Source organism: Mustela nivalis (assembly GCF_964662115.1).
Source record: "Mustela nivalis genome assembly, chromosome: 9".
NCBI lineage: Eukaryota > Metazoa > Chordata > Mammalia > Carnivora > Mustelidae > Mustela > Mustela nivalis.
In genome coordinates, this window is record NC_139028.1 from 59,746,509 (window position 1) to 59,772,652 (window position 26,144).

Below are 26,144 nucleotides of genomic sequence, written 5' to 3' on the forward strand. Positions count from 1 at the left end.
TGCAACAGCAGATACGGGTTGTGTAGTTGGCAAAATTTGACCCTTGTGCCTTCACTCCTTGGTGTTTTATTCATGAGTCTGTTACCTGGCAAAAGGGGCTTTATGGAAGTAATAAATTTCAGTTGACCTTAAGTTAGGATGATTATCCCAGTTTATCCAAATAGGCCCACTGTAAATTACGTGAGCCTTTAAGAGGAGAAGAGGCAGGCAGAAGGCAGAAACACTCAAAGGATGAGAAGGACTCAGCACATTTACCCTTCTTGAAGAAGGTAGAGGGTTGCATGGAAAGCATGAAAAGGAAATGAAATCTGCCAGAAATCTGCCAGTAATCTGAATGATTTTGGAAATGGGTTTTTGTTCAGACCTACCAAGAAGGAGCTTGATAATAGTTTATGAAACCATGACTGGAGAACCCAGTCAAGTCAGGTTGTACAGGTCTTCTGACCCACAGAAACTGGAAGATACTAAATGGGGGCTTGTTTTTTTTTAAGATGCTGAATTTGTGGTGTTTTCTTATACAGCAGTAAGAAACCAGTACAGATTGCTTATATTAATGGGGGATTTATAATCTGATGAGAAAACTCAACAAGGATTAAGAAGTTTGCAACAATTGCTTACAGAAGTATTTTGCCTCTTTGATTTTTATAAAAAATATGTTCTTTTCTATAAAACCCATAAATAGAATCATGAAGTTCTCATATTAGTACACTTAATTATTTACTTTAAAACTAACTTGATACAAAACACTAAACAAATTTACTAAATTTGGTACTAAGTCAGAAAGGTTAGCTGACAAGAGAATTTTGGTGTTAGAAAATCTGGGCTCCATTCTTTGTTAGTACTGTTGATCTCAGGAAACTTTATCTCACTTGTCTGAACTGAGGTTGATTCATCTGTAAAACTGAGAAATACGATCTTATAGAACTGAGAAACTACTATTTATCTTGCAGAGTTTTGAGAATTTAATGAAATTATATATGACATGCACTCCTCATAGTGTATGACATAATGGCTTCAGGAGTAAAAGTATTATTGCAGACAACAAAATATCTGAGGTACTAAAGAAGCTTACATTTGTCACCTAATTTTTAAGGTCAATAAAAGATACTACTATGGTAATTTAGTTAATCGAAGCTACCATACCACAAAAACTGTAGGAGTATTTCCTGGAATGGTAGATTATTAATTAAATTCTGAAGGTTAAAAATAGATCATCTTTGCTCAGCATGGAAACGTATTTTCCCTAATGATTGTGGGGAATCAGAGCTGTACTCTGTTGGCTACTTTATATTGTTATACTTCTAATTACTGTCTTTTCTAAATAAGGAGAGGAGGAAACACCTTTGTGGGTATGTGAATTCTCACCCAACCCCTACAGAGTAGATCCATGTATTGATATCCCCATTTTGCAGATGCAGAAATTGTATTTGCCTCTATAAAAACCTCTTTCCTTCCCAGAATTCATGAGAACTATACCCTACATGCCTTATACACTGCTGTGTACATCAAAAGTCGTCAAGTTATGTTCTACTGCCTCTTTTTGCAGTATCTATCTATATATCTATCTATCAGAGAGAGAGTGAGCAGGGAGAGGGACAGAGAGGGAGAGAATCTCAAAGCAGACTCCGTGGCGAGCATGGAACCCGACACAGGGCTTGATCTTACGAGACTGTGATCTGAGCTGAAACCAAGCTTTGGATGCTCAACCAATGAGCCACCTAGGCACTCCTGCCTATTTGTATAAGACTCATGAGCCAATAATGCTTTTTCATAAAGAATGATTATAATCAGTTTATTGGAAGAAGAGTACTTATTGAAAGTTAAGAGTACTTAACTTTCCAGTTAAGTACACTTACCCACCTCCCCCCCAAATAATTCCATTCTTCTTATTAATATACCTGTATTACAAAAAAGTTGAACTCAATTATTATTATATATTATGCATAGTATATAAGATATGATATAGTATATCATATTTAATATAATAGATTGCTATTATATTTTAAATTTTATCAGTAAAAATTATAGAAGTGTTTTCTCGGGTGCCTGGGTGGCTCAGTTGATTAAGTGACTGCCTTCAGCTCAGGTCATGATCCCAGAGTCCTGGGATCTCATGCTCTCTCACTCTTTCTCTCTCTCTCTCAAGTAAATAAAATCTTTTTTTTTTTTTTAAGTGTTTTCTCTATTAATATGTAAGTACCTTTGTAAATATACTTGATTTAGGCTCTTGGCACACAAAGCCGAAATATTTTATCTGGCTGCTTTCAGAAAAAGTTTGCTCACCCTTGATATACATCATACCTACCATAGTGCTTGGTACATAGGAGTTTAATAATTATTTATTGAATGACTAAATGAATTGAGGTTAAATAACTTTGCAAAGGACACAAAACCAAGTTACCCAATCTGGTTGTTCTGGTTTTGTGTCCTGAAAAATAATGCAGTTCTGTTGATGGTGATGAGAAAGAAATCCTTAAGTTATTCTAAAAGGAGCACTATAAGTATTTTGTTATCTGAATCACCAGGAGTGGACATTTCATATGATACCAAATACAGTATGACATTGGGTATAATTGGTAAATATTTGACAGTAACTTTATTTATATTTATTTATATAAAGTTATTACTATAATACAGCTTTTTTTTTTTTTTAATTTTATTTATTTGAGAGAGAGAGGGAGAGCTTGAGCACAGAGGGAGAGGGAGAAGCAGACTCCCTGCTGAGCCTAATGTAGACTCCATCCCAGGACCTTGAGATCATGACCTGAGCTGAAGGCAGACGCTTAACTGACTGAGCCACTCAGGCACCCCTAGTATAGCTTTTCTGTACTTAGAATTTGACGATCTAAGTACAAGCTTTATTGTGACCAAAACTGTATTAGGGATTTTTTTTTTCCTTAGGCATTCTTCTGTCTGCATTGTTAAGAGTACTGTTGATAATCCAGAGAAGGAGTTGGCAAACTACAGCTCACTGCCTGTTTTTGTAAATAAAGTTGTATTGGAACACAGCCACCTCTGTTTGTTTACATATGATCTATGACTGCTGTCATGTTACAGTGCCAGATTGAGTCTTATGTTTAATAGAGACTATATGGTCTGCAAAGGCTAAAATATTTACCATATGCCCTTTGTTTAAAAAAAAATGTAATATCTAATCTGGAAGGTGGCATATCAACCATCTATTTCCCTATTATTTCTCTTTATGAAATTAAAATACAGACAGCCACATGGTGGTTAGCAGTTGGGTGGATAGAAAGGGTATGAATGAGCAAGAAACACATCTGTATCTGCGCTGTAGAACTACTTTGTCTGCTTTTTATGATCTCTTATTTTAGTTGATTGCTGGTTCATAAGTGGATAAGAACTCTGTCCACCTTTCTGACTGTCCTTTACCTAGCTCCAAGCTCACTGAGTGACTGAACAAATATATATGTATGAGGTCTCATCACTAAGTTTTCTTGACAGTTTATTATTAGAAAAAGTTTTGTAAACGGACTCCCCATAGCTCTAGCTCTCGTTTGGGCTTTATACCAAATTATAAACATCTCCATTTATATCTAGCCAACTGCCTGTTGAACTGGTGTCCCAGAAACAAATCAAACTCAACATATCAAAAGTCAGATTCATTCTCTTTCCTCCTCACACCTCTTACACATATTGAATCCATGATGTGGTCTTGTTACCACCAACATTCTGAGTCCCAAGCCATGATTTGGGCATCGTCCCAAAGCCCTCCTTGTCCACATCCAAGCAGTAGCCAGGTTCTGTTGGTTTTTCTTCCCTTTTTGTTTCTCAGTTTTGTCTTTTGTTCGTCCTTATTGCCATGGCCTAATTCAGCAGGCCTTTATCATTTCTTGCCTGAAACTTCACTTTCTAATTAGCCTCCTGGCTTTTAGTCTTATATACCTTTCTACTGCCTTCTCCTCACTGCTATAAGAATGACCTTTTAAACACAAAGATTTAAAAGTGACTGTTATATCACTTTCAGAATTATGTAGTGGTGGCCGTTCACTCAGAAATCTGAACTCTGTTACTTGGCTCATATTCTGCACCATTCACGGAACCTTCTGTCTTTTTCATTGGGCAGAGTTTTTGTTACGTTGTATCTTCTGCCAGGAATGTCTTCCTACTAACTCGTTTTCCAGGCAGACTTAATTTATCCTTTCCATCTCTGCTCAAGAACTACTTTCTCCTTAAGGTCTCCTGTGGTGCCTGGATGGCTCAGTCATTAGCCTCTGCCTTTGGCTCAGGTCATAACCCCAGGGTCCTGGGATTGAGCCCCACATTGGGCTCCCTGCTTAGTGGGAAGCCTGCTTCTCCCTCTCCCACTCCCTCTGCCAGTGTTCCCACTCTCACTGTGTCTCTATCAAATAAATAAATAAAATCTTAAAAAAAAAATCTTCTCCCAGAAAGATGTTCTTTCATAGATTTATATGTAACTCCATTATATAGGAACTGTTTTTTTTTTTTTTAAAGATTTTATTTTCTTATTTTGGAGAGAGATCACAAGCAGGGGAGAAACAGAGTGAGAGAGACAAGCTGACTTCGTGCTGAGTGCAGAGCCTGACACAGGACTTGATCCTACTACCCTGAGATCATGGCCTGAGCCAAAATTAAGTATCGGACTCTAAACTGACTGAGCCACCCAGACCCCCATTATATGGTTTTTATATTGGATGTTCACTATGTACCAGGCACTGTATTTAATACTTACCTTATATAGCTCACCTTTGGATTAGTTATTTCTTCTATGCAAAAGGATTTTGATTTTGAGACATGAAATAATGTGTTTGGCCTTACATTGCCAGAAAGGGCAGAGCCAGCATCCAAGCCTACAAAATACCACTAATATTGTCACTCCTATTTGTCTTTTTTTGTAGGTTGTAAGCATCTTGAGTGCTTTTTTCCCATCTTTTTATGCATCAATTTTAGATGAACTAAATAATCACTTAGACAATTTCAGTTTCCTTTCAGTTCTGCTGATAAGCTTGATTCTGTATTTGCTTATTTGTTGTACTCTTTAGCTGTATTAGGTAGTTATCTGATGGAATTTTTACCTTCCCTATTAGGAGTCTCTTGATCTTTTATCATTCTCTTAGTGGCATCATTGTGCATGATCTATAATGGAGACCTATTTCTTTTCCTTTTGAAGTCAGTAGAATATAATATAAAATTCTGTTTAAGTCCAGAGCAGGTTTGTGGCATCTGCTAGGCCCTGTTGCTTGACTCGTAGCTGATGTTATCCATCTAAGCTTTTTCTACTAAGCCTCATTTTAGCAGACTATACTGCTGCTACAGATCAGTCAGCATTGGCATCTCTTTGTTTTCTTTTATTACTGTCTCCCTAAAACAGTTGGACTAAGACCTGTAGAAGGAGCAGAAATTTGTTAAATTACCAGTAGCTGAGCTCAGTGTAATATGAAGTACCTAGAAAGAATGGTAATGCAGGGAAGCCCAGAGATCATGTGAAAGGAAGCTCTTGTGATAATCTGACTGAGCAATGAAGAGACCTGAGTTAAGGTTTTGGCAGTAAGGATGGAAGGAAGAGGGTGGACGTGAGCGCTATTTGGAAAGCAGGACCAATAAGTCTTGATAACTGAGAGAGAGGGAAAGAGAGAGGTATCTAGCAACACAGTGCAACCAAGAGCATTCATGGTATTGCCACATCCTACACTTGCTGGCATATATTCTCCAGTATTATCTAGAGTGTAAAGGAAATCAAATCTCGCTGGTGCCTTTTTATTTTTAAGGTGGAATCCCCCTCCTAAAAATAAAGAAACTCAGTGAGTGGAAATTGAAACTAGGACTTCTGCCAGGATCTGTTAACTCCTTACTAAGTTGGATAGGCCTTGGCCTTATTGAGCTTCACATTCCTTTTTGACTTGGTGAGTCACAAAGAAATTTCTCTGCAAGTGAACTCTCATGCTTCCATGAAGCTCCTCTATTTCCAGTGGTGGTTAATGACTTTAGATACCACATGACCAATTTTATACACCTTGGCCGTAGATAATGAATATCAACATGTTAATAAACATATCTTCCCTCAACATATATTCAGTCAGTACCTGTTGCTTTGGCTTTCCTGCTGCTCTACCGCCTGCCCTGAAAACAGCCATGTAATGGCCTTGAAAAGTAATGGGAAAGCCAAGTTTTAATAAATTATCCTTTAAATCAAATCACCGTTGATTTCCTTTAGCCTCAGAATAATTTCTAAGACACAATGGCAATTTATTACTGCTGTTTTTCTTTGATTTCTGTGATTTCCTCAGTGCATGCCACACTAATGATTTAGAGATGGATTTTCAAAGAAAAAAGAAATGCTATTATGTTGAATGTAATCATTGATCTTGAAAGGCTCTTGATTTTATGAAATGTTACATATAAAAATAAATGTTTTTTAGAATAAGCAGAGTTTTTTTTCTGGGGCTTAATACTTGAGAGAGAATGACGTTGAGTAGACAAGAACCTAATATGTCTCATTTGGGGTGTTTCCCCCTCTCCAGAACCATACCTCATTCATTTATGCTTCAGAAGTAAACAGAAGACAAGGACTTTCTCTGTCCCTTGGTCCCTAATAAAAGGTTTAGAAATCTTTTGAAAGTGAATGAACTTGGCAGTAGATGGCCTTAATCTAAATGGTAATTTCAAAAAGACCCATTGTTTTTAACTCCTTTAGGGATGATTGTTTTCTGTTGTTAGCAAGTCATTTAGCATTTGTTAGTTTGTTCATATTGATAAGCATTAGATATTTCTCTACTGCTACATTTATTTTTCAAAGCTAAACTAAGGTTATTTTTCATTTTTATTTGCCTTGTTAATATGTTAATTGGTGTTTTCTTTTTTATTGAGGTGCCGTTCTTTTTTTAATTTTATTTAAAAGATTTTATTTATTTATTTGACAGAGAGAGAGAGAGCACAAGTAGGCAGAGAGGCAGACAGAGAGAGAGAGGGAAGCAGGCTCCCTGCCAAGCAGAAAGCCCAATGCGGGACTTGATCCCAGGACCCCAGGATCATGACCTGAGCTGAAGGCAGAGGCTTAACCCACTGAGCCACCAAGGCGCCCAAGGTGCGGTTCTTAGAACATAAAATTTGCAGTATTGAAGTGTATTAATTGGTTTTAGTATATTCACTGTATTGTGCACTATAACCACTATCTAGTTCCAGAACATTTCCATTACCCTCAAAATAACCTCCATACCTATTAACAACAGTCCCGGTCACAGCCCCCTCTCCCAATCCTCTGGCAGCCAATAATGTACTTCTGTCTCAATGGATTTGCCTATATTGGACATTTCTTGTGATTGGGAATCATAAAAATTATGTGGCCTTTTGTGTCTGAGTCTTTCATTTAACATAAGGATTTTAAGGTTTATCCATATTGGAACATGCATCAGTATTTAATTTCTTTTTATTGCCAGATCGTATACCATTATATGGATAATACCACATTGTATTAATCCATATCATCAGTTAATGATCATGTGGAATTATTCTCTAACAGTAATGTACCAGTTTTTGTATGACTGTGTATTTTCATTTCTCCTGTCTGTATACCTAAGATTGTAATTGATGGGTCACATGGTAATTTTATGTTAAGTTTTTTGAGGAACTGCCAGACTTTTTTTTATAGCCATTGCACCATTTTACCTTCCCACCAGCAATTTATGGGTGTTTCAGTTTCTCCAGAACTTAGTTTTTAATAATAATGGTAAGGGCTAATATTTGAGCGCTTAGTATATACTAGGTCTTATGCTATTTTATGTACGTTATGTAGTTGAAAACAGCCCCCATATCATGGCAAATTAAACTACTCCCAAGGTCACATAGATAGTAGATACTGAAGCAAGGATTAAACACAAGTTTGTCTCATGTCACCATGAATACTTAACAGAAAGTATTTCATATATTGGAAAATATTTCCACATACTTTTAACTTTGTAAAATGTTCCCTAAAGAGTACTGTTTACTCTGTGGTAAGGTGTGAGCAGCCATAATTTATTCTCATAACTGGATTGCATGTGGTGATGTAGCAAGAGCTGGATATGTAATGGGGAAAACTATGAACTCTACTAATTACTATGTAGAAAAGTTACTTCTTTTGAACCCTCTGTTTTCTCATGAAAGTGTATTTAAATATTCTCAGCATATTGCCTTTGTCAAATAGTTGGAAACTAGCAAATGTTATTTAAAAAATAATGAAGAGGGGGCGCATGGGTGTCTCAGTGGGTTGGAGCCTCTGCCTTCGGCTCGGGTCATGGTCCCGGGGTCCTGGGATCGAGCCCTGCGTTGGGCTCTCTACTCCGCGGGGAGCCTGCTTCCTCCTCTCTCTGCCTGCCTCTCTGCTTACTTGTGATTTCTCTCTGTCAAATAAATAAATAAAATCTTTAATAAAAATAAATAAAAAAAATAATGAATAGGAAAACAGCATAGTGATTTTAAGGAACTTTTTTCTTTGCTGTGGCTGGCATTCCTTTGGAAACCAACAGCAGCTTGGCCCAAATTATCTATACCTGTGGATATAGAAGTACTGGGTTTTATTTTCTTTGGTTTTTTCCTGAACAACTATGTAACTTCAGGCGGTTCAATGAATGTTTTGTGATAATAATATACCTGAAGGCCTTCCCATAGAGCAACTATCTGAATTACCTTAATTATGGCTGGGAAACCTCTTGTGACAAGTGTGCCCTTGAGTAAACTTCAGGACCCAACTTTTCTTCTTAAGATTTTTTTTCCCCCAAGTGTGCACACCTGTCAGTTACATATTTAGAAGTACCGTTCCTTCACAGCAGTTATTTACTTAGTAAACATTCCTATAGCTCGAATATTAATGTGTTTTTAAAGAAGTTATATAAAAATCATTAAGTTTTTTCTTATTGCTTTAGCTCAGCAGATAAACCTAGGAAGTAAAAATAAAATCTTACAAAACTTCCTAAGCATAAAATGTTCCTACCATTGAAAATTGTTGTGTTACTTTATATACTTACTGCTATTCTTGTTTAAGCTGAAAATGAGAGGATGGAGTATATAAAATTTATGTCATATTTTAAAAACTTTTTCTGGGGCCACTTGGGTGGTACAGTTGGTTGAGCATCAGACTCTTGGTTTTGGCTCAGGTTGTGATCTCAGGGTCATGGGATCCAGTCCCTTGTCAGCCTCCTGCTCAGCATGGAGTCTGCTTTGGTTCTCTCTCTTTCTCTCTAAAATAAATATTAAAATTGTTTAATAAAATATTTATTTATTTGACAGAGAGAGAGAGAGAGGGAGGGAGGGAACACAAGCAGGCGGAGTGGGAGGGGGAGAAGCAGGCTTCCTGCAGAACAGGGAGCCTGACCCAGGGCTTGACCCCAGGACCACAGAATTATGACCCTAGCTGAAGGCAGACACCTAATTGACTGAGCCAGCCAGGTGGCCCAATAATTCTTAAAACAACAACAACAACAACTATTTTTGACTGTTGTCTATGGTACAAAATATGTATTTTTGAAATTTAACAACTTGCAAAATTCAAGATACCTCCCTTATATCATATGCAAAAATTAAATTCTTTCAACAATCTAAATGAAGGAGGTGAAACAGACCTCTTGGAATAAAACACAGGGATAGATCTTCATAACCTTAGATTTGGCATGATACTTAGATAAGACCCCAAAATCATGTCAACAAGAGAAAGGTGAATTAGACTTGAACATGATCATCAAAGGACATGATGAAGTGCAAAGACAACCTACAGAATGGAAGAAAATATTTGCAAATTATGTAAGTGATTAGAATTTAATATCCAGAGTATATAAGAAACTCCTAAAACCCAACAAAACAATAACCCAATTTAAAAATGAGCAAAATATTTGAGTAGACATTTGTCCAAAGGTGTACCAAGATTAATAAATAGCACACAACAAAGTACTCATCATCTTTAGTCATTGGAGAAATGCAAATCAAAACCACAGTGAGATATCATTTTACACCTGAGGATGTCTATTAAAAAAAAAAAAGGAAAGAAAAGAAGTATTGGTAAGGTTGTGAAGTTATTGAAACCCTCCTCCTGTGCTCCTAATGGGAATGCAGAATGGTGCAGCTGCTGTGGAAAGCAGTTTGACAGTTCCTCAAAAAGCTAAACATAGAATTGCCATATGACCCAACAATTCCACTCCTAGCTGTATCCTTAAAAGAATTGAAAACAGAGACTCAGATACTTGTATCCAATGTTTATTGTGGAATAACTCCTATTAGTCAAAGGATTAAAACTACCCAGTTGTCATTCGACAGATGAATAGATAAGGAAAATGTGGTATATTCATACAATGGACTATCTTTTATTCCTCAAAAGGAATAGAGTTCTTACACTTGCTACAACATGGATAAACCTTGAAAATATGGTAATGTGAAAGAAGCTAGGCACAAAAGGACAAATACTGGTTGGTTCCACTTATATGAACTATCTAGAACAGGTTCTACTTCATAGAAACAGAAGGTATATAGGTTACCAGGTGCTGCAAGGTGGGAGGAAAGTGGGGAGGTACTGCTTTGGGTTAAAGAGTTTCTATTTGGGTGATAAAGAAGTTTGGGAAATAAAACGTGATAATGGTTATACAACATCGTGAATGTAATTAATGCCACTGAATTGTGCACTTAATGGTTAAAATGGCAAATTTTATTTTAAAATTTTATGTATATGTATATAATCTCCCCACAATAAAATTATGAGGAGTACAACCATTGGGGAATTTTCTGTAGACCTAGCAGTAATCTTAGCTTCAACATTTCACTGTCATGTTGGATACAGAGCATACATAAAACGGGAAGCCATTCAGTGTAATATTGGGTTTATTAACCTTAAAAATAAAACTGTGCGTTCTTTTACCAGCGAAATGGGTTATTAGGGAATAGCAGAGACTTGCAGTTAAGCTCAAGCAAGCTGGGCAAGTCCAGAGAACAAAGGGGAGGACCTATCTTTTCATGGAGGGAAGGAGGTGTAGGGAGGGACTGTAATCTAAGAGTCCTAAACTGAGAGTTTATAGTATAGTGACTGTCTCTCATTGGCTGGGCTGTTTACTGGCAAGAAGAAAACCTTTCTTCTGGCTGGGATAGTCATGTAGTACTTGTTCATCTGCAGTTGATTAGAGATAGGACATGAGGGCTTCCACTTCTGGCCTCATGAGTACATTTTTTTTTTTTTTAAGATTTTTATTTATTTATTTGATAGAGACTACAAGTAGGCAGAGAGGCAGGCAGAGAGAGAGAGGAGGAAGTAGGCTCCCCGCTGAGCAGAGATCCCGATGCGGGGTTCAATACCAGGACCCTGAGATCATGACCTGAGCAGAAGGCAGAGGCTTTAACCCACTGAGCAACCCAGGTGCCCCTCCTGAGTGCATTTTAAATGAGGTTAATTACCCAGAAAATAAATGTAGGAAATTAAAACAAGTCACCAATAATTTTATTTAAATCTTAGACATGTTATGTGTGTGTGTGTTTAAAACGAAAATATCATGAGCAATGTTTATGTACAGTTTGAAGAACACTGATCTACTTCCTACCAGCTCTTAATTTCTTCTGTTTCTACTAGTGTCCCAATTGGTTCTGGAAATGTTTTTAGGTTTGCATTTACATAAGGAAGCTATAGCATGGTGAGTAGTTGATAAGCATCTTTCTTCTCTTTTTACCAGCAGCAAAACCTCTACTTTACAGGTAAAGATCCTGAAATTCAAAGTGGTAATTCAGAGTGGCAATTGATTGAAACAAGATCACATTGCTGATAGGGAGAGCAAGGATTTGAATCTCAACCTCTATGATCCTAAAAACCTTATCTCCCTTTATACTTTGATTTACCTAGATTACTGATATAAAGCAGATTTCTTGGAAAGAGGCACTTAACAAGCACACTCTTTTTATTTTAATTGCATTTTAGGTATATGGTTAATCTTACTTATGAATATAAACTAGCTTTGATAGAGATTTTATTTTTCTTGCTTGACTTATTTTACATATTTTCAGGGTACCTTTTCCTTGACCAAGACTTCAGAATAGATTACTTTGAGAGTAGCCTTTCAAATTTTTGCCATGTTGTAAATGTGCCCTATTTATTAGTTAACTGAGATTTCAGCTGCTTATCCCTCTAATCCTGAGCTCCTTCAGCAGCTGTTACAGTATCTTACTTATCCTTGTGGCAAGTACAGTGTCTGGGACATAGTACATCCTGATAAAATGTGGAATGAGCTAATTAATTAACATATGCTTATACTCTGTCAGTTGGGAGTTTTGGTATTTCTTTTGAGGTTTTTAAAACCCTATTGCTTGGGCACCTGGGTGGCTTGGTTGGTTGAACAACTGCCTTCAGCTCAGGTCATGATCCCAGAGTCCTGGGATTGAGTCCCACTTGGGCTCCCTGCTCCGTGGGGAGTCTGCTGCTTCTTCCGCCCTTCTCCCCTCTCATACTCTCTCTCCCTGTCTCTCTCTCAAATAAATAAATAAAATCTTTAAAAGCACACACACAACAAACCCTGTTGCTTGAGATATCTCACCATTGAAACATTTCCTGTATATTTTTTAAGAAATTAAACATCTATTCTATACAAGTCTTAATGCAGTATTCGCAAATATCCCACAATAATAGTAAATCCTCTCAATAGTTAGAGCAGAGAACATTGCCACAGTAAATATTTACTGAGTGACCACTATCATGTCAGCAAGGCCTTGTACTTGGTAGGTATCATAGAAAACAGAAAGAAGAATCAGACTTTGTATTGCTTTCAAAACTCTTGTAGTTTTGCAGGGTGCCTACCTCAAATGAAATAATGAGAAAGTTATATTGTAAATAGTAAAACCATATGTTAAACACGAAACTTACTGCTTTTGTAAGGTGCACAAGCACTAGGAACCTGAATCTGCCTCTTTCAGTAGTTTAGTGTGAGCTTCAATCCCTTTCCATTGAATTGTTGGAAAACGGGCTTTAGTGGGTCTTCTTCTAGGCATCAGACTCTACTGTCCTGTCTTGCATAGTGCAACAGAACTGTTTTTTAATAGTGCTTCCAAATGCTTTTGTTGAGCTCTCATATTTACGAGCCATGGCCTATTTTTATAGCCTTGCTCACTCCCTTCCCTCACGGCCTTGTCTGTGTCCACTCCCAAATCCAAGCACTAGCTGTCTAGGGCTCTCAGGCTCAGCAGAAAGAACTTTTTTCTTCACCCTCACATTGACAGGACATACCAGTATCACCCACATCCCCTTGGCTTTGCATATTGTTTTTTTTCTTCCTGAAATTCTCTTCACCTCGTTGTCTTGTAAAACCTATTCATCCTTCAGGTCCTAACATAAAAGTCACCACTTAAATAAAACCTTCCTCTTGAGTTGTTGCAGTTGATACCATTTTGTCCATTGGCTGTATTAGGGTTTCTCTCCTCTCTATTTCTGTGGTAGTTGATAAATGTATTAGTTGCTCAGTTTGTAGATAACTCCTTGATCATCCTTTCCCCCTGTAATTATATGTTTCCATCTTTCTTTCTGAGTCGTGCACTTCTTAAAGCAGAGACTGTTAACCTTTCCCCTCCCAATATGTAGTATTTTCAGTTTAGCCCTCCAGGAATAATACGACATACAAAACTGTTGGACATAATTAAATATTAGGTCAGGGAAACTTGGTGGGTTGTAATTTGAATATAAAGAATGGACCTAGATAGTTTATAATTCTCATTTTAGCCTTTGTTCACAATTCTGTTGGTGACAGCTGACCTGAATAACTATATACTGATTTCACCATGAATGACTATGGAAACCAATTATTGTTAACTCTCATTCCTTTGGTAAAGCATATTACTTCCTGAGGATAAGAGCACGTACATCTAAGGCTTGTGGGAATTGACTGCATTAATATTTTATTTATGTTTATTTTTTAAAGATTTTATTTATTTGTCGGAGAGAGAGAGACAGAGAGCGCACAAACTGGGGGAGTGGCAGGCTGAGGGAGAAGCAGGCTCCCCACTGAGCAAAAAAGCCTAATGCAGGACTCGATCCTACGACTCTGGAATCATGATCTGAGCCAAAGGGAGACACGTAACCGACTGAGCCACCCAAGTGCCCCAACTGCATTAATGTTTGAAAGCAATAAAAACAATAGATGGCACATAGTAAATATGCAATAAATGTTAGCTGTTAGTACTATTCTAGTAAGAATTTTTAATGTTCTTAAAGATGTGTTATGTTGGATGGTGGTTAGCCAAAAAGAATTTTTTAAAAAATTAAAGTAAAAGTATTATTTTTGTGTTTCTTTCATTCATTTATTAGATACTTGTTTTGTATCTGCTGGGTCGCATACTTTGTTACAAACTAGGGGTATGAAGATAAGTTGACTTCTCAGCACTCAGATTTTATTTGACTCAGATTTGAAAAGGTTTGTATGAAGACTGTATGGTCCAGTGGAAAGAACTCTGAAGCAGGAATCCAGCCCTAGCTCAGTCACTGACTTTGAAGGAGATACTTCTTAGATGTCATATGGATCACCTCAGACTCCGTTAGGTACAAAACAAACCTCTTATCAGCTCTCTTCTCCGAGGGATTATCCTATCTTAATACTTTTGTTTAAAGCACTTTTGTCCTTTATTTGTTCAAGCTAAGGAATGTAGATGTCACCTTTGTTTTTCCTTTCCAGTCACTGTCCACATATGTTCTGTCAAAAGTCCTGGATTCTGGGCGTCTGGGTGGCTCAGTGGGTTAAGCCGCTGCCTTCGGCTTGGGTCATGATCTTGGGGTCCTGGGATCAGGTCAGTCGTTGCAGGATCAGGTCCCGCATCGGGCTCTCTGCTCAACGGGGAGCCTGCTTCCCTCTCTTTCTCTGCCTGCCTCGCTGCCTACTTGTGATCTCTCTCTGTCAAGTAATAAATAAGAGTCTTTAAAAAAAAAAAAAAAGTCCTGTATTCTATCCCCAATTCCCCAAGATGCAGTTCCTTCTTTTTGTTCCCACTACTGCCACCATAGTCCATGGCATCATTATCTCTCTCTCTTTTTAAACTATATCTCTTGGTTATGATTAATTTTCTTCATTTGTTTTGAAAGATTTTATTTATTTATTTATTTATTTATTTGACAGAAAGACCATGAGAGAGGGAACACAAGCAGGGGGCATGGGAGAGAGAGAAGCAGGCTTTGCTGCTGAGCAGGGAGCCCAGTGCAGGGCTGGATTCCAGGACCCAGGGTTCACAACCTGAGCTGAAAGTAGATGCCCAACGACTAAGCCACCCAGGTGCTCCAGCATCATTATCTCTTGCCTTAAAATTGGTTTCCAAGTTTCCATTTTTTCCCCTTTACAGTCCATTTACAGCAGCTATTCATGGATCAGATTTTGTTATTCCCCCATTTAAAATCTTCCAGTGGCCTCCCATTTTATTTGAAATAAAATCTTAATTTCTTGCCTTGGCCTCCATAGTTTTGCCCTTGCTTACCTCTTTAACTTTATCTTCTGCCACTTTCCCCTTTGTTCTGCTTAATTTATACTGATCTTTTTTTCTGTTTTTCTAATATGCCAGATTTGAAGGCCTTTGTGCTAGCTTGTTTCTTCTGCCTGGAGCATTCCTACTTCACATCTTCTTGTGGCTGATTTCTCTGTCTCAACTTTTTATGTCAAATGTCAACTTTTTTAATGAGGCCTTCTCTGAGCACCCAACCAGAGTGATACACAATCTTTCTGTAGCACAATACTGTTTTGTTTTCAACATAGCATTTGCCTCTACTTGATATTTTCTTATTTTTACCTGCTGTACTATCTTTTAGAACATAAGCTCTGTGATAGCAGGTTGACGGTCTGCTTCCTCATGGTATCCCAGCTCCTTGACTAGTTTCTGTCATAGAATAGGTACTCAGTAAATATTATTGGAATCTCCAGATCAATTAATCTCTTTATAAACTTAACGTGTTTCTCAGTTATAAAGTAGAGATTTTCATCTGAATGGTATCTGAAGACAGCCCCCCCCCCACCTTGATAAATAAAGGCAGCGAAGACAGACTTTATTCACTAATTATTGTGGTAGGAGGAGGAGCTGAGCTCAATTCCAGTTTGTCCCGAGGTGACTGGTATTTTAAAGGGAGTCAGAGGGCTTCAGGAAGTGGACATGAGGGAGGAAAAGGGGGATAGAGAAAGGAACAGTTACAAAAAGTAAGTTTGAGGATTGGTCTGAAAGTTGGTCAGTCAACTTGTTTAGGCCTTCTGTGCCTGCTAACTTTGAAAGATAAACTTTCTGCCTTCCCACAGAGTCTGGGGGGTCCTGTCCTTCTGATTATTATAAATCAAAGGAATGGCTTTCCAGTCCTTGGGAAAGACACTCTTATAGGAGATACATATATATCTCAAAGGGACAGAGAGAAGATTTACAATTGTAAGGTTTTGTTTGTTTATTTTTCAAATAAATGGAAAAGGGAATTCAGGGACTTAGATCAGGTGTTGGTTGGAACACACAGTAAATTATTTTGGAAACCTTGAATTTTCTAGACAGGAACTCAGGGAGCAGAGTGGTTCCAGGGACAAGTCCTGAGGCTGCAAGAAGCCATTAGAGTTACTTAGTATCTCTCTCTCTCTCTTTTTAAGATTTTCTTTATTTATTCGAGAGGAAGAGTGCATACGTGAACATGAGTGGGGGGGGGGGAGGCAGATTTAGTCTCTTAATTCAGGGGTTTGGATGTTCATGCTGAAGGTTTTTACAGTTCTTTGCTCCACCCCATCCCTTCCCTTTTTAATGCCCCCCCCAACCCGGCCCCCTTTTAATGGTTTATGTTCTGTGTTGTCAAAAAGAGAAGGATTATATGTCTCCAAGATTAATGTGTTAATGATCTTGCTGAGATAAATTCTATGTATTTGCTGTGTAGGCATGTGAAACCACCTTTCCTTTCCTGTAAATCCTGAGATGATGTGGACTTTTAAATCTGCCCCTCTCCCCATTTTCCGTCCTCATCTTTGTTTTTCTGTGTGTAAATTAGGAGGAAAAGACAGCCCCCGGGGTTACTGGAATGGCAGCAGGCACATGGTCAAGAGGCCTAAATGGCATTCAGCCTTGCAGGCACAGAACTTTGATTTCATGTGTGTATCAGAAAGACTGTTCCTGGGGCACCATGCAGGGTGATACAACAGGATATGACCTCTCATTAACCAGATTAGAGAGACTCAAACATAAAACCAGTATTATGGAACAATAACTTAGGGTGATAAATATGAACGTTATACAAAAATGTTCATGTTTTAAATACTGGAACATTCTCTAAAGAGAAATTGCATGCAAAACCAAATTATATTTGCAAGACTGATTAGAATCAAGTTGGGGCATGGGGAGTTAATATGAATTAATAATCTAATAATAAGGATCCACTTCCTTCAAGTGATGCAGACTGTTGCCAGGTCCTCGGACCCAGAGGGGTTCTCTCAGGATCAGCCAAGAGGGTCCTTGGCTTCCCCCCCCCTTTTTTTCCCCATCAAATCACATGCCCTCCTTAATGTCCATCACGCAGTTACCCCCCACCCACCTCCCTTCTAGCAGCCTGGCTTTGTGCAGAATAGAAATCAAATGTGAGCCAAAAGGAAGTGAGAGCAGAGTTTATTAAAGATGAAGAGAGAGTGCAGATATAGAGAGAACGTCTGGGAGACTCAGAAAGGAAAGGAAACTGAGTCTTGCTTGGGGTCTGCGTTTTTATTGAGGATTGTTGTCTGGTTCACGTGTCTTCTCAGGCATCCGGAGACTAAGTTCAGTGTTAGATATTCCTCATAAGTCACTTACGTACCAGTGCCAGCCAGGGGTCTTGGAAAGCACTCATGCTGACCCTGCCTGGTTACTCCTTAGATATTATCTATTGTGCTGGAAGACTTCCAAAGAAGTCATTACCTCCTTGACCTTTACAAGGAGGATATACATTATCTGTTCCATAAGATGTGTATGGTGAGGGTATAGATCCTAAAAGGAATAGAAGCAGGAAAAGAAGCAGTTTTTCAAAGGGTCCCTTTAGTTTCCCTGTCTCACAAGGATCCAAGAATAGCTATTATAGACAGTCTCATAGACACAGTTTCTGGCACTCTAGGCAAACATAGGCCCATGGGCCAAATCTGGCCTGCTGTCTACTTATGTATGGCTTGAAAACTAAGAGTGTTTTTTACATATTTAAATGGTTTGGAGAATGGTTGACATACGAAAATTATATGAAATTCAGATTTCCTTATCCATAAATAAAGTGGTATTGGAACACAGCCAAGTTTACTCATTTATGTATTTTCTGTGGTTGCTTTTTGCACTACAGCAGCAGAGTTGAATAGTTGAAAATAGACCATATGGTCTACAAAACCTAAATTATTTCCTATTTGGCCCTTAACAGAACAAGTTTGCTGACCCCTCACATAGATTTATATAGTCCTGCATAATTATTTTTCATTTAAAGTATTGTTTTTTTTCTTAATTTTACAATCTTTACTTTGTGATAGCAGTAGGTCATAGCTGTTTGGGCAAATATGATACTAGGTTTCGAGGTTTATTTTTCTATAAATGGCACAATAATATGTCTGTATTGCCTTATTAAAGAACCAAATGAGTAGCATATTCACCTCCAAATATCAGCACAGAAGTTTTGTACCCTAAGCGATAAATAAGGAAGGTTAGTAATTGAAAGTAAGCAGTAATATACCTTAAGATAGAGGCAGAGAGGCCTCTGTCTTAATTATCTATTTATTTACCTCTCTTTCACTTTTACTTTTCTCCCCTTTCACATGATAAAAGATAATTAAGAGTTGTTCATTTGTATTTGGTATCTGACTACATGAGCCATTGGCTGTGCCTCGGTTCTTGGGTTGTCAAGCAGGCGTTGGAGCTGTTTTCATTCTCAGCCTCTCTCAGATGCTGAGTGTGAGCATTCCCACCCTCAGACTGAGCCTCTAAGATTGTCAGCCAACATCCTCTTCTTTCCAGGGGTATGGTATGTAGCGGGACACTCAGTAGGTACTTCATCCAAGTCATATACTGGGTTGTCCATTCTTGATTATCCCTCTGATTTTGTTTTAAATTGAGATATTAGTCACATACCATGACATTTATCCTTTTATTTATTTTTTTTAAGGATTTGATTTACTTGACAGAGATCACATGTAGGCAGAGAGGCAGGCAGAGAAAGAGGGAAGCAGGCTACCTGCTGATCAGAGAGCCCGATGCGGGGCTCGATCCCAGGACCCTGAGCGGAAGGCAGAGGCTTTAACCCACTGAGCCACCCAAGCGCCCCAGACATTTACCCTTTTAAAATAAACAATTCAGCGTTTTTTAGTATACTCATTAGGTTGTGCAGTCATAACCACTATCTTAAATCTAGAACATTTTATCACTCTGAAAAGGAATTTGCTCATTAGCAGTCACTCCTTGTTCCTCCCTCTACCTTCCCCCTGGTAACTATTAGTAAACTTACAGTCTGTGTTTGACTGTTGTGTAAGTTTCATATACATCGAGCCATACAATATGTAACCTTTTGTATCTGGTTTCATTCACTGAGCATAATGTGTTTTATGTTTATCCAAACTGTACAGTGTATCAGTACTTCATTTCTTTTTATGGCTGTATAAAATTCCACTGTATGGATTTCTGGATATTCCATATATTATTTATCCATTTTTCAGTTGATGGATATGTGGGTTGTTTCCACCTTTTAACTATTCTTAAAAATGCTACTATGAACGTTATATAGGTTTTTGCATGGGCATGTATTTTCACTGTTCCTGTATAAATACCTAGAAATGGAATTGCTAAGTCATGTGATAGCTCAGTGTTAACATTTTGAGAACTGCTTAGCTTTTTAATGAAACATCTGCACCACTTTAGATTCCCATCAACAACCTGTGCTTTTTGGTCTCTCCACATCCTCACACCATTTACTATTTTCTTCAAGATTTATTTTTTGTTTGCAAGAGAGAGCGCGCCAGCATGTGAGCTTGGGGTGGGGTAGAGAGAGAAACTCCAGCAGAATCACCACGAGCTGAGCATGGAGCCGGATGTGGGGCTGGATCTCAGGACCCTGAGATCACTGAGATCTTTTTTGATACAACTGTCCTTATGGATATGAAGTAGTATTCCATTGTGGTTTTAATATGTGTTTACTTAATGACTAATGATAATCATATTTTCCTATCCTTGTTCGCCATTTGTATATATTTGTCAAAAGATCCTTCAGATTCTGACCTTTTTAGCTTTTGATATAATTACTTTAGGGTCCTCCCTATGTAATATTTGCCAAATTTCCTTTTCCTTTGTATATGAATTTTTTTTCTCTCTACACTATGTAGTGCTGTCAGCCAGAAACATGTGGTATTCCAGAGAATGGAGAGCTTATTCTTCCCTTTGTGCCTTTGAAGATCTCCCATTATGTCGTTCTTGGCCTGTTTGCCTTATTTTCACTTTCTATCCTAACAATAATCTCATATGATTTTATTATATAGTTTTGTAAAAAAAACAATTTTACACTGGTGCTTAACAGGAAAAGGGCAGCATTCCTAGGAGGGCCAGCTTGGTCTTATTCTTGGGTTAATGTGATTATATAAGCAATTCCACTTGGCCTGCTTATGTTTCTGCTGTCTGCCTATCTAGCTAATTGCCCAAGCTCCCAAATAATCTTGTCCCTTGGTTGGTTCTTCTCTCTCTTGACTTTCATTATACTCCTTGCCTCTTGGATTAGAGCAAAGAGCATGGAGTCAGTAGACACTTTCTATCATTTTTCATGCCTGTTTGTAACATTTAAGGTCAGTATTGTTACTGTTCCCCTTTTATTGCTGAAGAAACTGGCTCACTGAGGTCATACAACCCATGGCATTTCTTCTGATTAATACTTATTATTGAGTGGTGTGGTTATCCATATCTTCTTTCCTCAGATTGTTACAGTGGCTCTGATTTGCCTGAAATGCTTGTATAGGGAGAGGAACCTAGAAATGTAAGTTATGGCCACATTTTAGAAGGTCTCAAATGCCAAACAAAGGGATCTTTACGCAAAAAAAAAAAAAAAAAAAAAAAAAAATGAGGACATTGCAGTGGAGAATGGCTTTTTTAAAAATGTGCTTACAGGGGGTTTGGGTAGCTCAGCATCCTACTCTTGATTTTCGCTCACATCGTGATCTTGGGGTCTTGGGATTGAGCCTCACATTGGGCTCTGCACTCAGAGCAGAGTCTGTCTCTCCCTTTCTCTCTGCTTCCCCCTACCTCCATTCTCTCTCTCTCTCTCTCAAATAAATAAATAAAATAAAATCGCTCTTTTAAAAATGTGCCTATAATTTGACATGATTTTTGAATGCCTACCTCTATTCTAGGCGTGGAGATAAATAAACTATTGTCCTCAAGGAACTTCTAGGCCATTTGGAAGGGGAATTAGATAATTTTTGCATTTGGGAAAATGTGCCATAAAACATGTATAAAATTCTTGAGAGTAAAGGAGAGAGCTCTAGAGATCACTGCCTACCTTAAATTAAGTCATTAGTCACAAGTAAGCATTTCTGGTGTATTTAAGGATGCGTTTGGCTTGGAATGTATTTGTTATAAACTTGTTCCATTATAAATATGTATAAATATAGTTAACATAATTACACAATAAAATACCAATGTAAATATAAATTGCTTTTATGTATTAAGATATTAACTTTGTTTGACAGATATGCCAAGAGTTTAATAGCACCTGGGCATGGGAGATGGAAAAGAAGGGCTATCTTGAAATGAGTGTTGAATGCAAACTAGCACTCCTAAAGGTAATGAATTTATTATGTTTTACAATTATTTTAATTAATTCACCAATAGTTGTTTCAAGAATAATGTTATCTAAAAGCTTTAATAAAAAGAATCATTGAAAATTTTATACGTAATAAAATTTGGGAGACTAGTACACGGTGCTTTTGAAATATAATATGATTTTTGTGTCATTGATAATATTAAACCTGTAAATTTAAGTAATAACTTGAAATAATATCTCTTTAAATTGCTTATTCTAAACAGGTTGTACAAAAGTGGGGAGAGGATAGTGAAAGATGGATAAACTATACATATTTTTTTCTGCTCCCATCTCTGAATTAGTTCTGTGGTTAAACATACCACATTTGGGTAATGGGGTATTTTAAACCATGTTTTGACTATTTTCCAGTACCTCTGCGAGTGTCAGTTTGATGACAATCTCAAATTCAAGAACATTATCAATGAGGAGGATGCTGATACCATGCGTCTCCAACCAATTGGCCGAGACAAAGATGGCCTCATGTACTGGTACCAGTTGGACCAAGATCATAATGTCAGAATGTACATAGAAGAACAGGATGATCAAGATGGCTCTTCATGGAAATGCATTGTCAGGTATCTTTATTGGAATCTTTTCACATTTCTTTGTGTGTTTCTTTAATCTCTTCTGTATGAGAATATAATCTCTGAGGCTAAGGCAGTCCTTTTTTTTTGTGGAGTTGGAGACTTGCCAGGACCTAGCCTAGTGCCCAGCACAATACCCATAGTGGACCCTTAATTATTTCTCAAACAAATATATTTAACATGGTGGTCCATATCAGCATATGTACCTTACACGTTAGGAAGCTGGAATCTGACAAAAGGTAATGCAAAGAAAAACCCATTGTTAGGAATACAAGAGAAGCAGTATTTGATTTTCTATTAGATATTATTTATTTATTTCTAATTGTTTTAATTTGGCCAGTTCATTTTCTCACTTTAGTGTATTTTTAATCTTTACATACGTTTCTTTATTAGGGTTCTGAAGAAATCTGAGGAATATTTTGCACTTTTGGGGGCATAGTTCTTTTTTAAAAAAATCTTGGTTTCTTATTTGTATTTTTTATTATATTTTATTTTTAAGCAATCTGCACCTAGTTGGGGCTCAAATCCATAACCCTGACATCAGAAGTTGCATATTCTACCAACCAAGCCACCCCCTCTTATATATTGATAGATATATTTGAGTGAAAACATTTCATGTAAAACTTAAAATAAAATTTTTATTTTTTAGTCAGTGACACTGGGATCATTATTCAGAACTTTATATCTCTGGGGCACCTGGTTGGCTTAGTTGGTTAAGCCTCCTTCTCTTGATTTCGGCTCAGGTCATGATTTTGGGGTTGTGGAATCTAGCGCTGCCTTTGGCTCCTCGCTCAGCAAGGAGTCTGCTGGAGATTTTCTCTCTGTCCCTCCCCGCTGCTCTTGTATGTTCTGTCTCTCTTTCAAATAAATAAATCTTAAAAAGAAGAATCTTTGTGTCTCTAATATTCTGTTTTTTACAGTGTGATAATTTAGAATTTATTCCATTAATATCCATAGTTTATTTTAATTTTGAAATGATTAGGATCTATAAATAAATCTGTAACTAAAGTAGGGAAAACTAGTGAATGTATAACTGGCTTATGAAAAACTTCTTGACTTCAACTCAATCTCTGATTTTGCTCGTTTTGAGTTTTAGCAGATTTTTGTTAGTGGTTATTGTTTTAAAAGAGATAATCTGTGGAAATTTAGAGTATTTATTTGGGTCAGGGAAGCTCAACTTTCATGCCTTAAGAATAATTGTGAATTGAATGAATTTATAGGGGAATGTTTTATAAGCACCCATCAATCATAATATATTATGGTTCTCCATATAGTTAATCTACTAAATGGAAATTATCAAAGTAGTCCTGAAATGAAATTCATTTACCATCTCTCCCTGTGAATACATACACTGAATGAAATTCTTTTCATGTCTTACCACTTCTACTATTTCCTCTATCAACTTTGCATAGTTACTTAAGAGATATTCTCTCCTATTTTGTAGACAAAGAAAATGTGACAGAAAAATAATTATGATTATTATTGATCTGTTGTAATGCTTTAAACAATTTGTAATGCATAGTGTTTTAATTAGATCATACCCTAATGGATGTTGTTAGAGAGGTGTTTAGGAAATGTGTTTAGAGTTAACTATGTTTAAATCTGGGTTCTGTTGCTTACCATCTGAAGGCAGATTGCTTAATTTCTTTGATATTCTCTTTCCTGCACTTTAAAATGAGCATGATAGTAAAGTTATTTTGAGAACTATATAAATTTATATTGCATACCAACTTGTGTAATTAAGTATGATGCTATGCAATTGTGGTCATACTGATGAATATAGCACAGCTCTAGAATCTGTAGATGAGCTTCAAGCACCTGTGGAAGTCCCTTTTATTGTAAATAGTAGCTCTCAGTTTTATTTAATATGTGTATTTTCTGGGAAGTACCATAGTTTTCCACAAATCCTCAATTTGGTCTGTTTGTGCTTCATATACTTGACACCTTCTATGACGTGTCATTTCAGTTCCTTTAAATTGATAAAATAGTCCTACTTTTGACAAATGTGGTGACTGTCTTGTTTATAGAAGTCTCTTAATTTTGTGAATGTTAATGTAAAAAGCTTTGTATTTTTCCTGCCTGTCGCCAAAATAATCACCTTAGTTGTCATTAAATACATTATGTGCCCCAAATAATATGTATGACATTATTCTACTTTCCCCTGATGCCATCCTTCCTGGAGTCTGGTATTTAGATTAGTATGCCAAACTCTAAGAAGAACATTAATATAGTAGAATAAGTCCTGTATGTGAAGAACCACAAAGAAGATGATTGAGTGAACTGAAAATATTTGATCCAGCAGAAATTTAGGGAGATAGAATTAATCTTTAAACATTTAAAGGATTGATTTGTTTAAGTATTTCTCTCAAGCAGGATGAGTGAGCCAGGATCAGTGAATACAAATTGTGGGAAAATAGAACTGAGCTTATAGAAGTGAGAACATTTGCTTTTTTATATTGCAGAGAAATTCTTGTCTTAAAACTGATAGATATTAAAAACATTTTCTAAAATTGTAGAATTAGGGTGTTTACAGAGGCAAAAATCTTTTTAGCAAGCAATTGCCTTAGAAAGTGAAATAATTAGTGAAGAGCAAGTAAAGCAAGTAGAATTTTGACTTTTTTATTTAATAGAGTATACCTCGATATTTTTCTCCCATTGATGAATATTGTTTTTTACTAGTGAAATGAAAAATCTGCTTCCCTTTCTTTAAACTATTTCTTTAAAGTAATGCTAATTTTCTGGGATATTTCTGGTGTTGGAAACATGTTTCTGCCTAACTCTGAAAAGAAGATTATATGGCAAAAGTTATCTAGACTTTAGAATTCTGGTTTTTTTTTTTAAGCTGTAAGACAGTCTTTCTAAATGATTGATAAAATTAAAATGTAACTGAACTTTGCAACTTAAAATCAAATGGAATATTTTTATAAAAATAGAGATCCATAAAAAAGGAATTTTCTATATTTGATCTTCTGAAAATTTAATACCTAGACGGTATATAGTGTCTGCTCTCATACTACAAAATGGAATTAAACTAGAAATCAGTTACAGAATGAGATCTTTAAAATTCCCACATGTTTAGATATTAGCTAATACATGTCTTCATAACACATGGATCAAAGAAGACCTCTCAAGACAGATTGTTTAAATTATTTTTAATTAAATGAAAATGAAAATAAAATATATCAAAATTTGTGCTTGAAAATTTTCAGTGAAAACAATACTTAGAAGAAACTTCTCATATAAGCAAAGGCTGGTTCTTTGAAAAGATTAGTTAAGATTGATAACCCACTAGCCAGGCTAGCTAAGAAAAAGAGAGAGAGCAGACAAAAATTAGCGATAATCAGAAATGAAAAAAGGAGGGGCGCCTGGGTGGCTCAGTGGGTTAAGCCGCTGCCTTCGGCTCAGGTCATGATCTCAGGGTCCTGGGATCGAGTACCGCATCGGGCTCTCTGCTCAGCAGGGAGCCTGCTTCCTTCTCTCTCTCTCTGCCTGCCTCTCAGTGTACTTGTAATTTCTCTCTGTCAAATAAATAAATAAAATCTTAAAAAAAAAAAAAAGAAATGAAAAAAGGAACGTCGCTACAAATTCCGTTAACATCAAAAGGATAATTAAGGAATACTATGAACAACTCCATGTCCTCAAATTCGTAACCTTGATGAAATGGGCGAATTCCTTAAAAGACAGAATCTGCCAAAATTCTCACCAGAAGAAATAGACAAATATGAACAGGGCATTCTCTGTTAAAGAAATTGTACCAGTAGTTAATAACCTGAAGCAGAAAGCACCAAGCCAAGATGGGTTCACTAGTG

General features: G+C 37.0%; 1 protein-coding gene across 2 annotated transcripts in view; it reads left to right on the top strand.

The window, feature by feature from the left end:
• Positions 1-26,144, top strand: part of RSF1 (remodeling and spacing factor 1) — a 158,457-nt gene that overhangs the window by 66,433 nt on the left and 65,880 nt on the right. For both annotated transcript variants that reach the window (XM_082749528.1, XM_082749527.1), the window contains exons 3-4: positions 21,639-21,731; positions 22,121-22,326. In XM_082749528.1, coding sequence (XP_082605654.1) covers positions 21,639-21,731; positions 22,121-22,326 — 299 coding nt within the window. The remainder of the gene's footprint in view (positions 1-21,638; positions 21,732-22,120; positions 22,327-26,144) is intronic.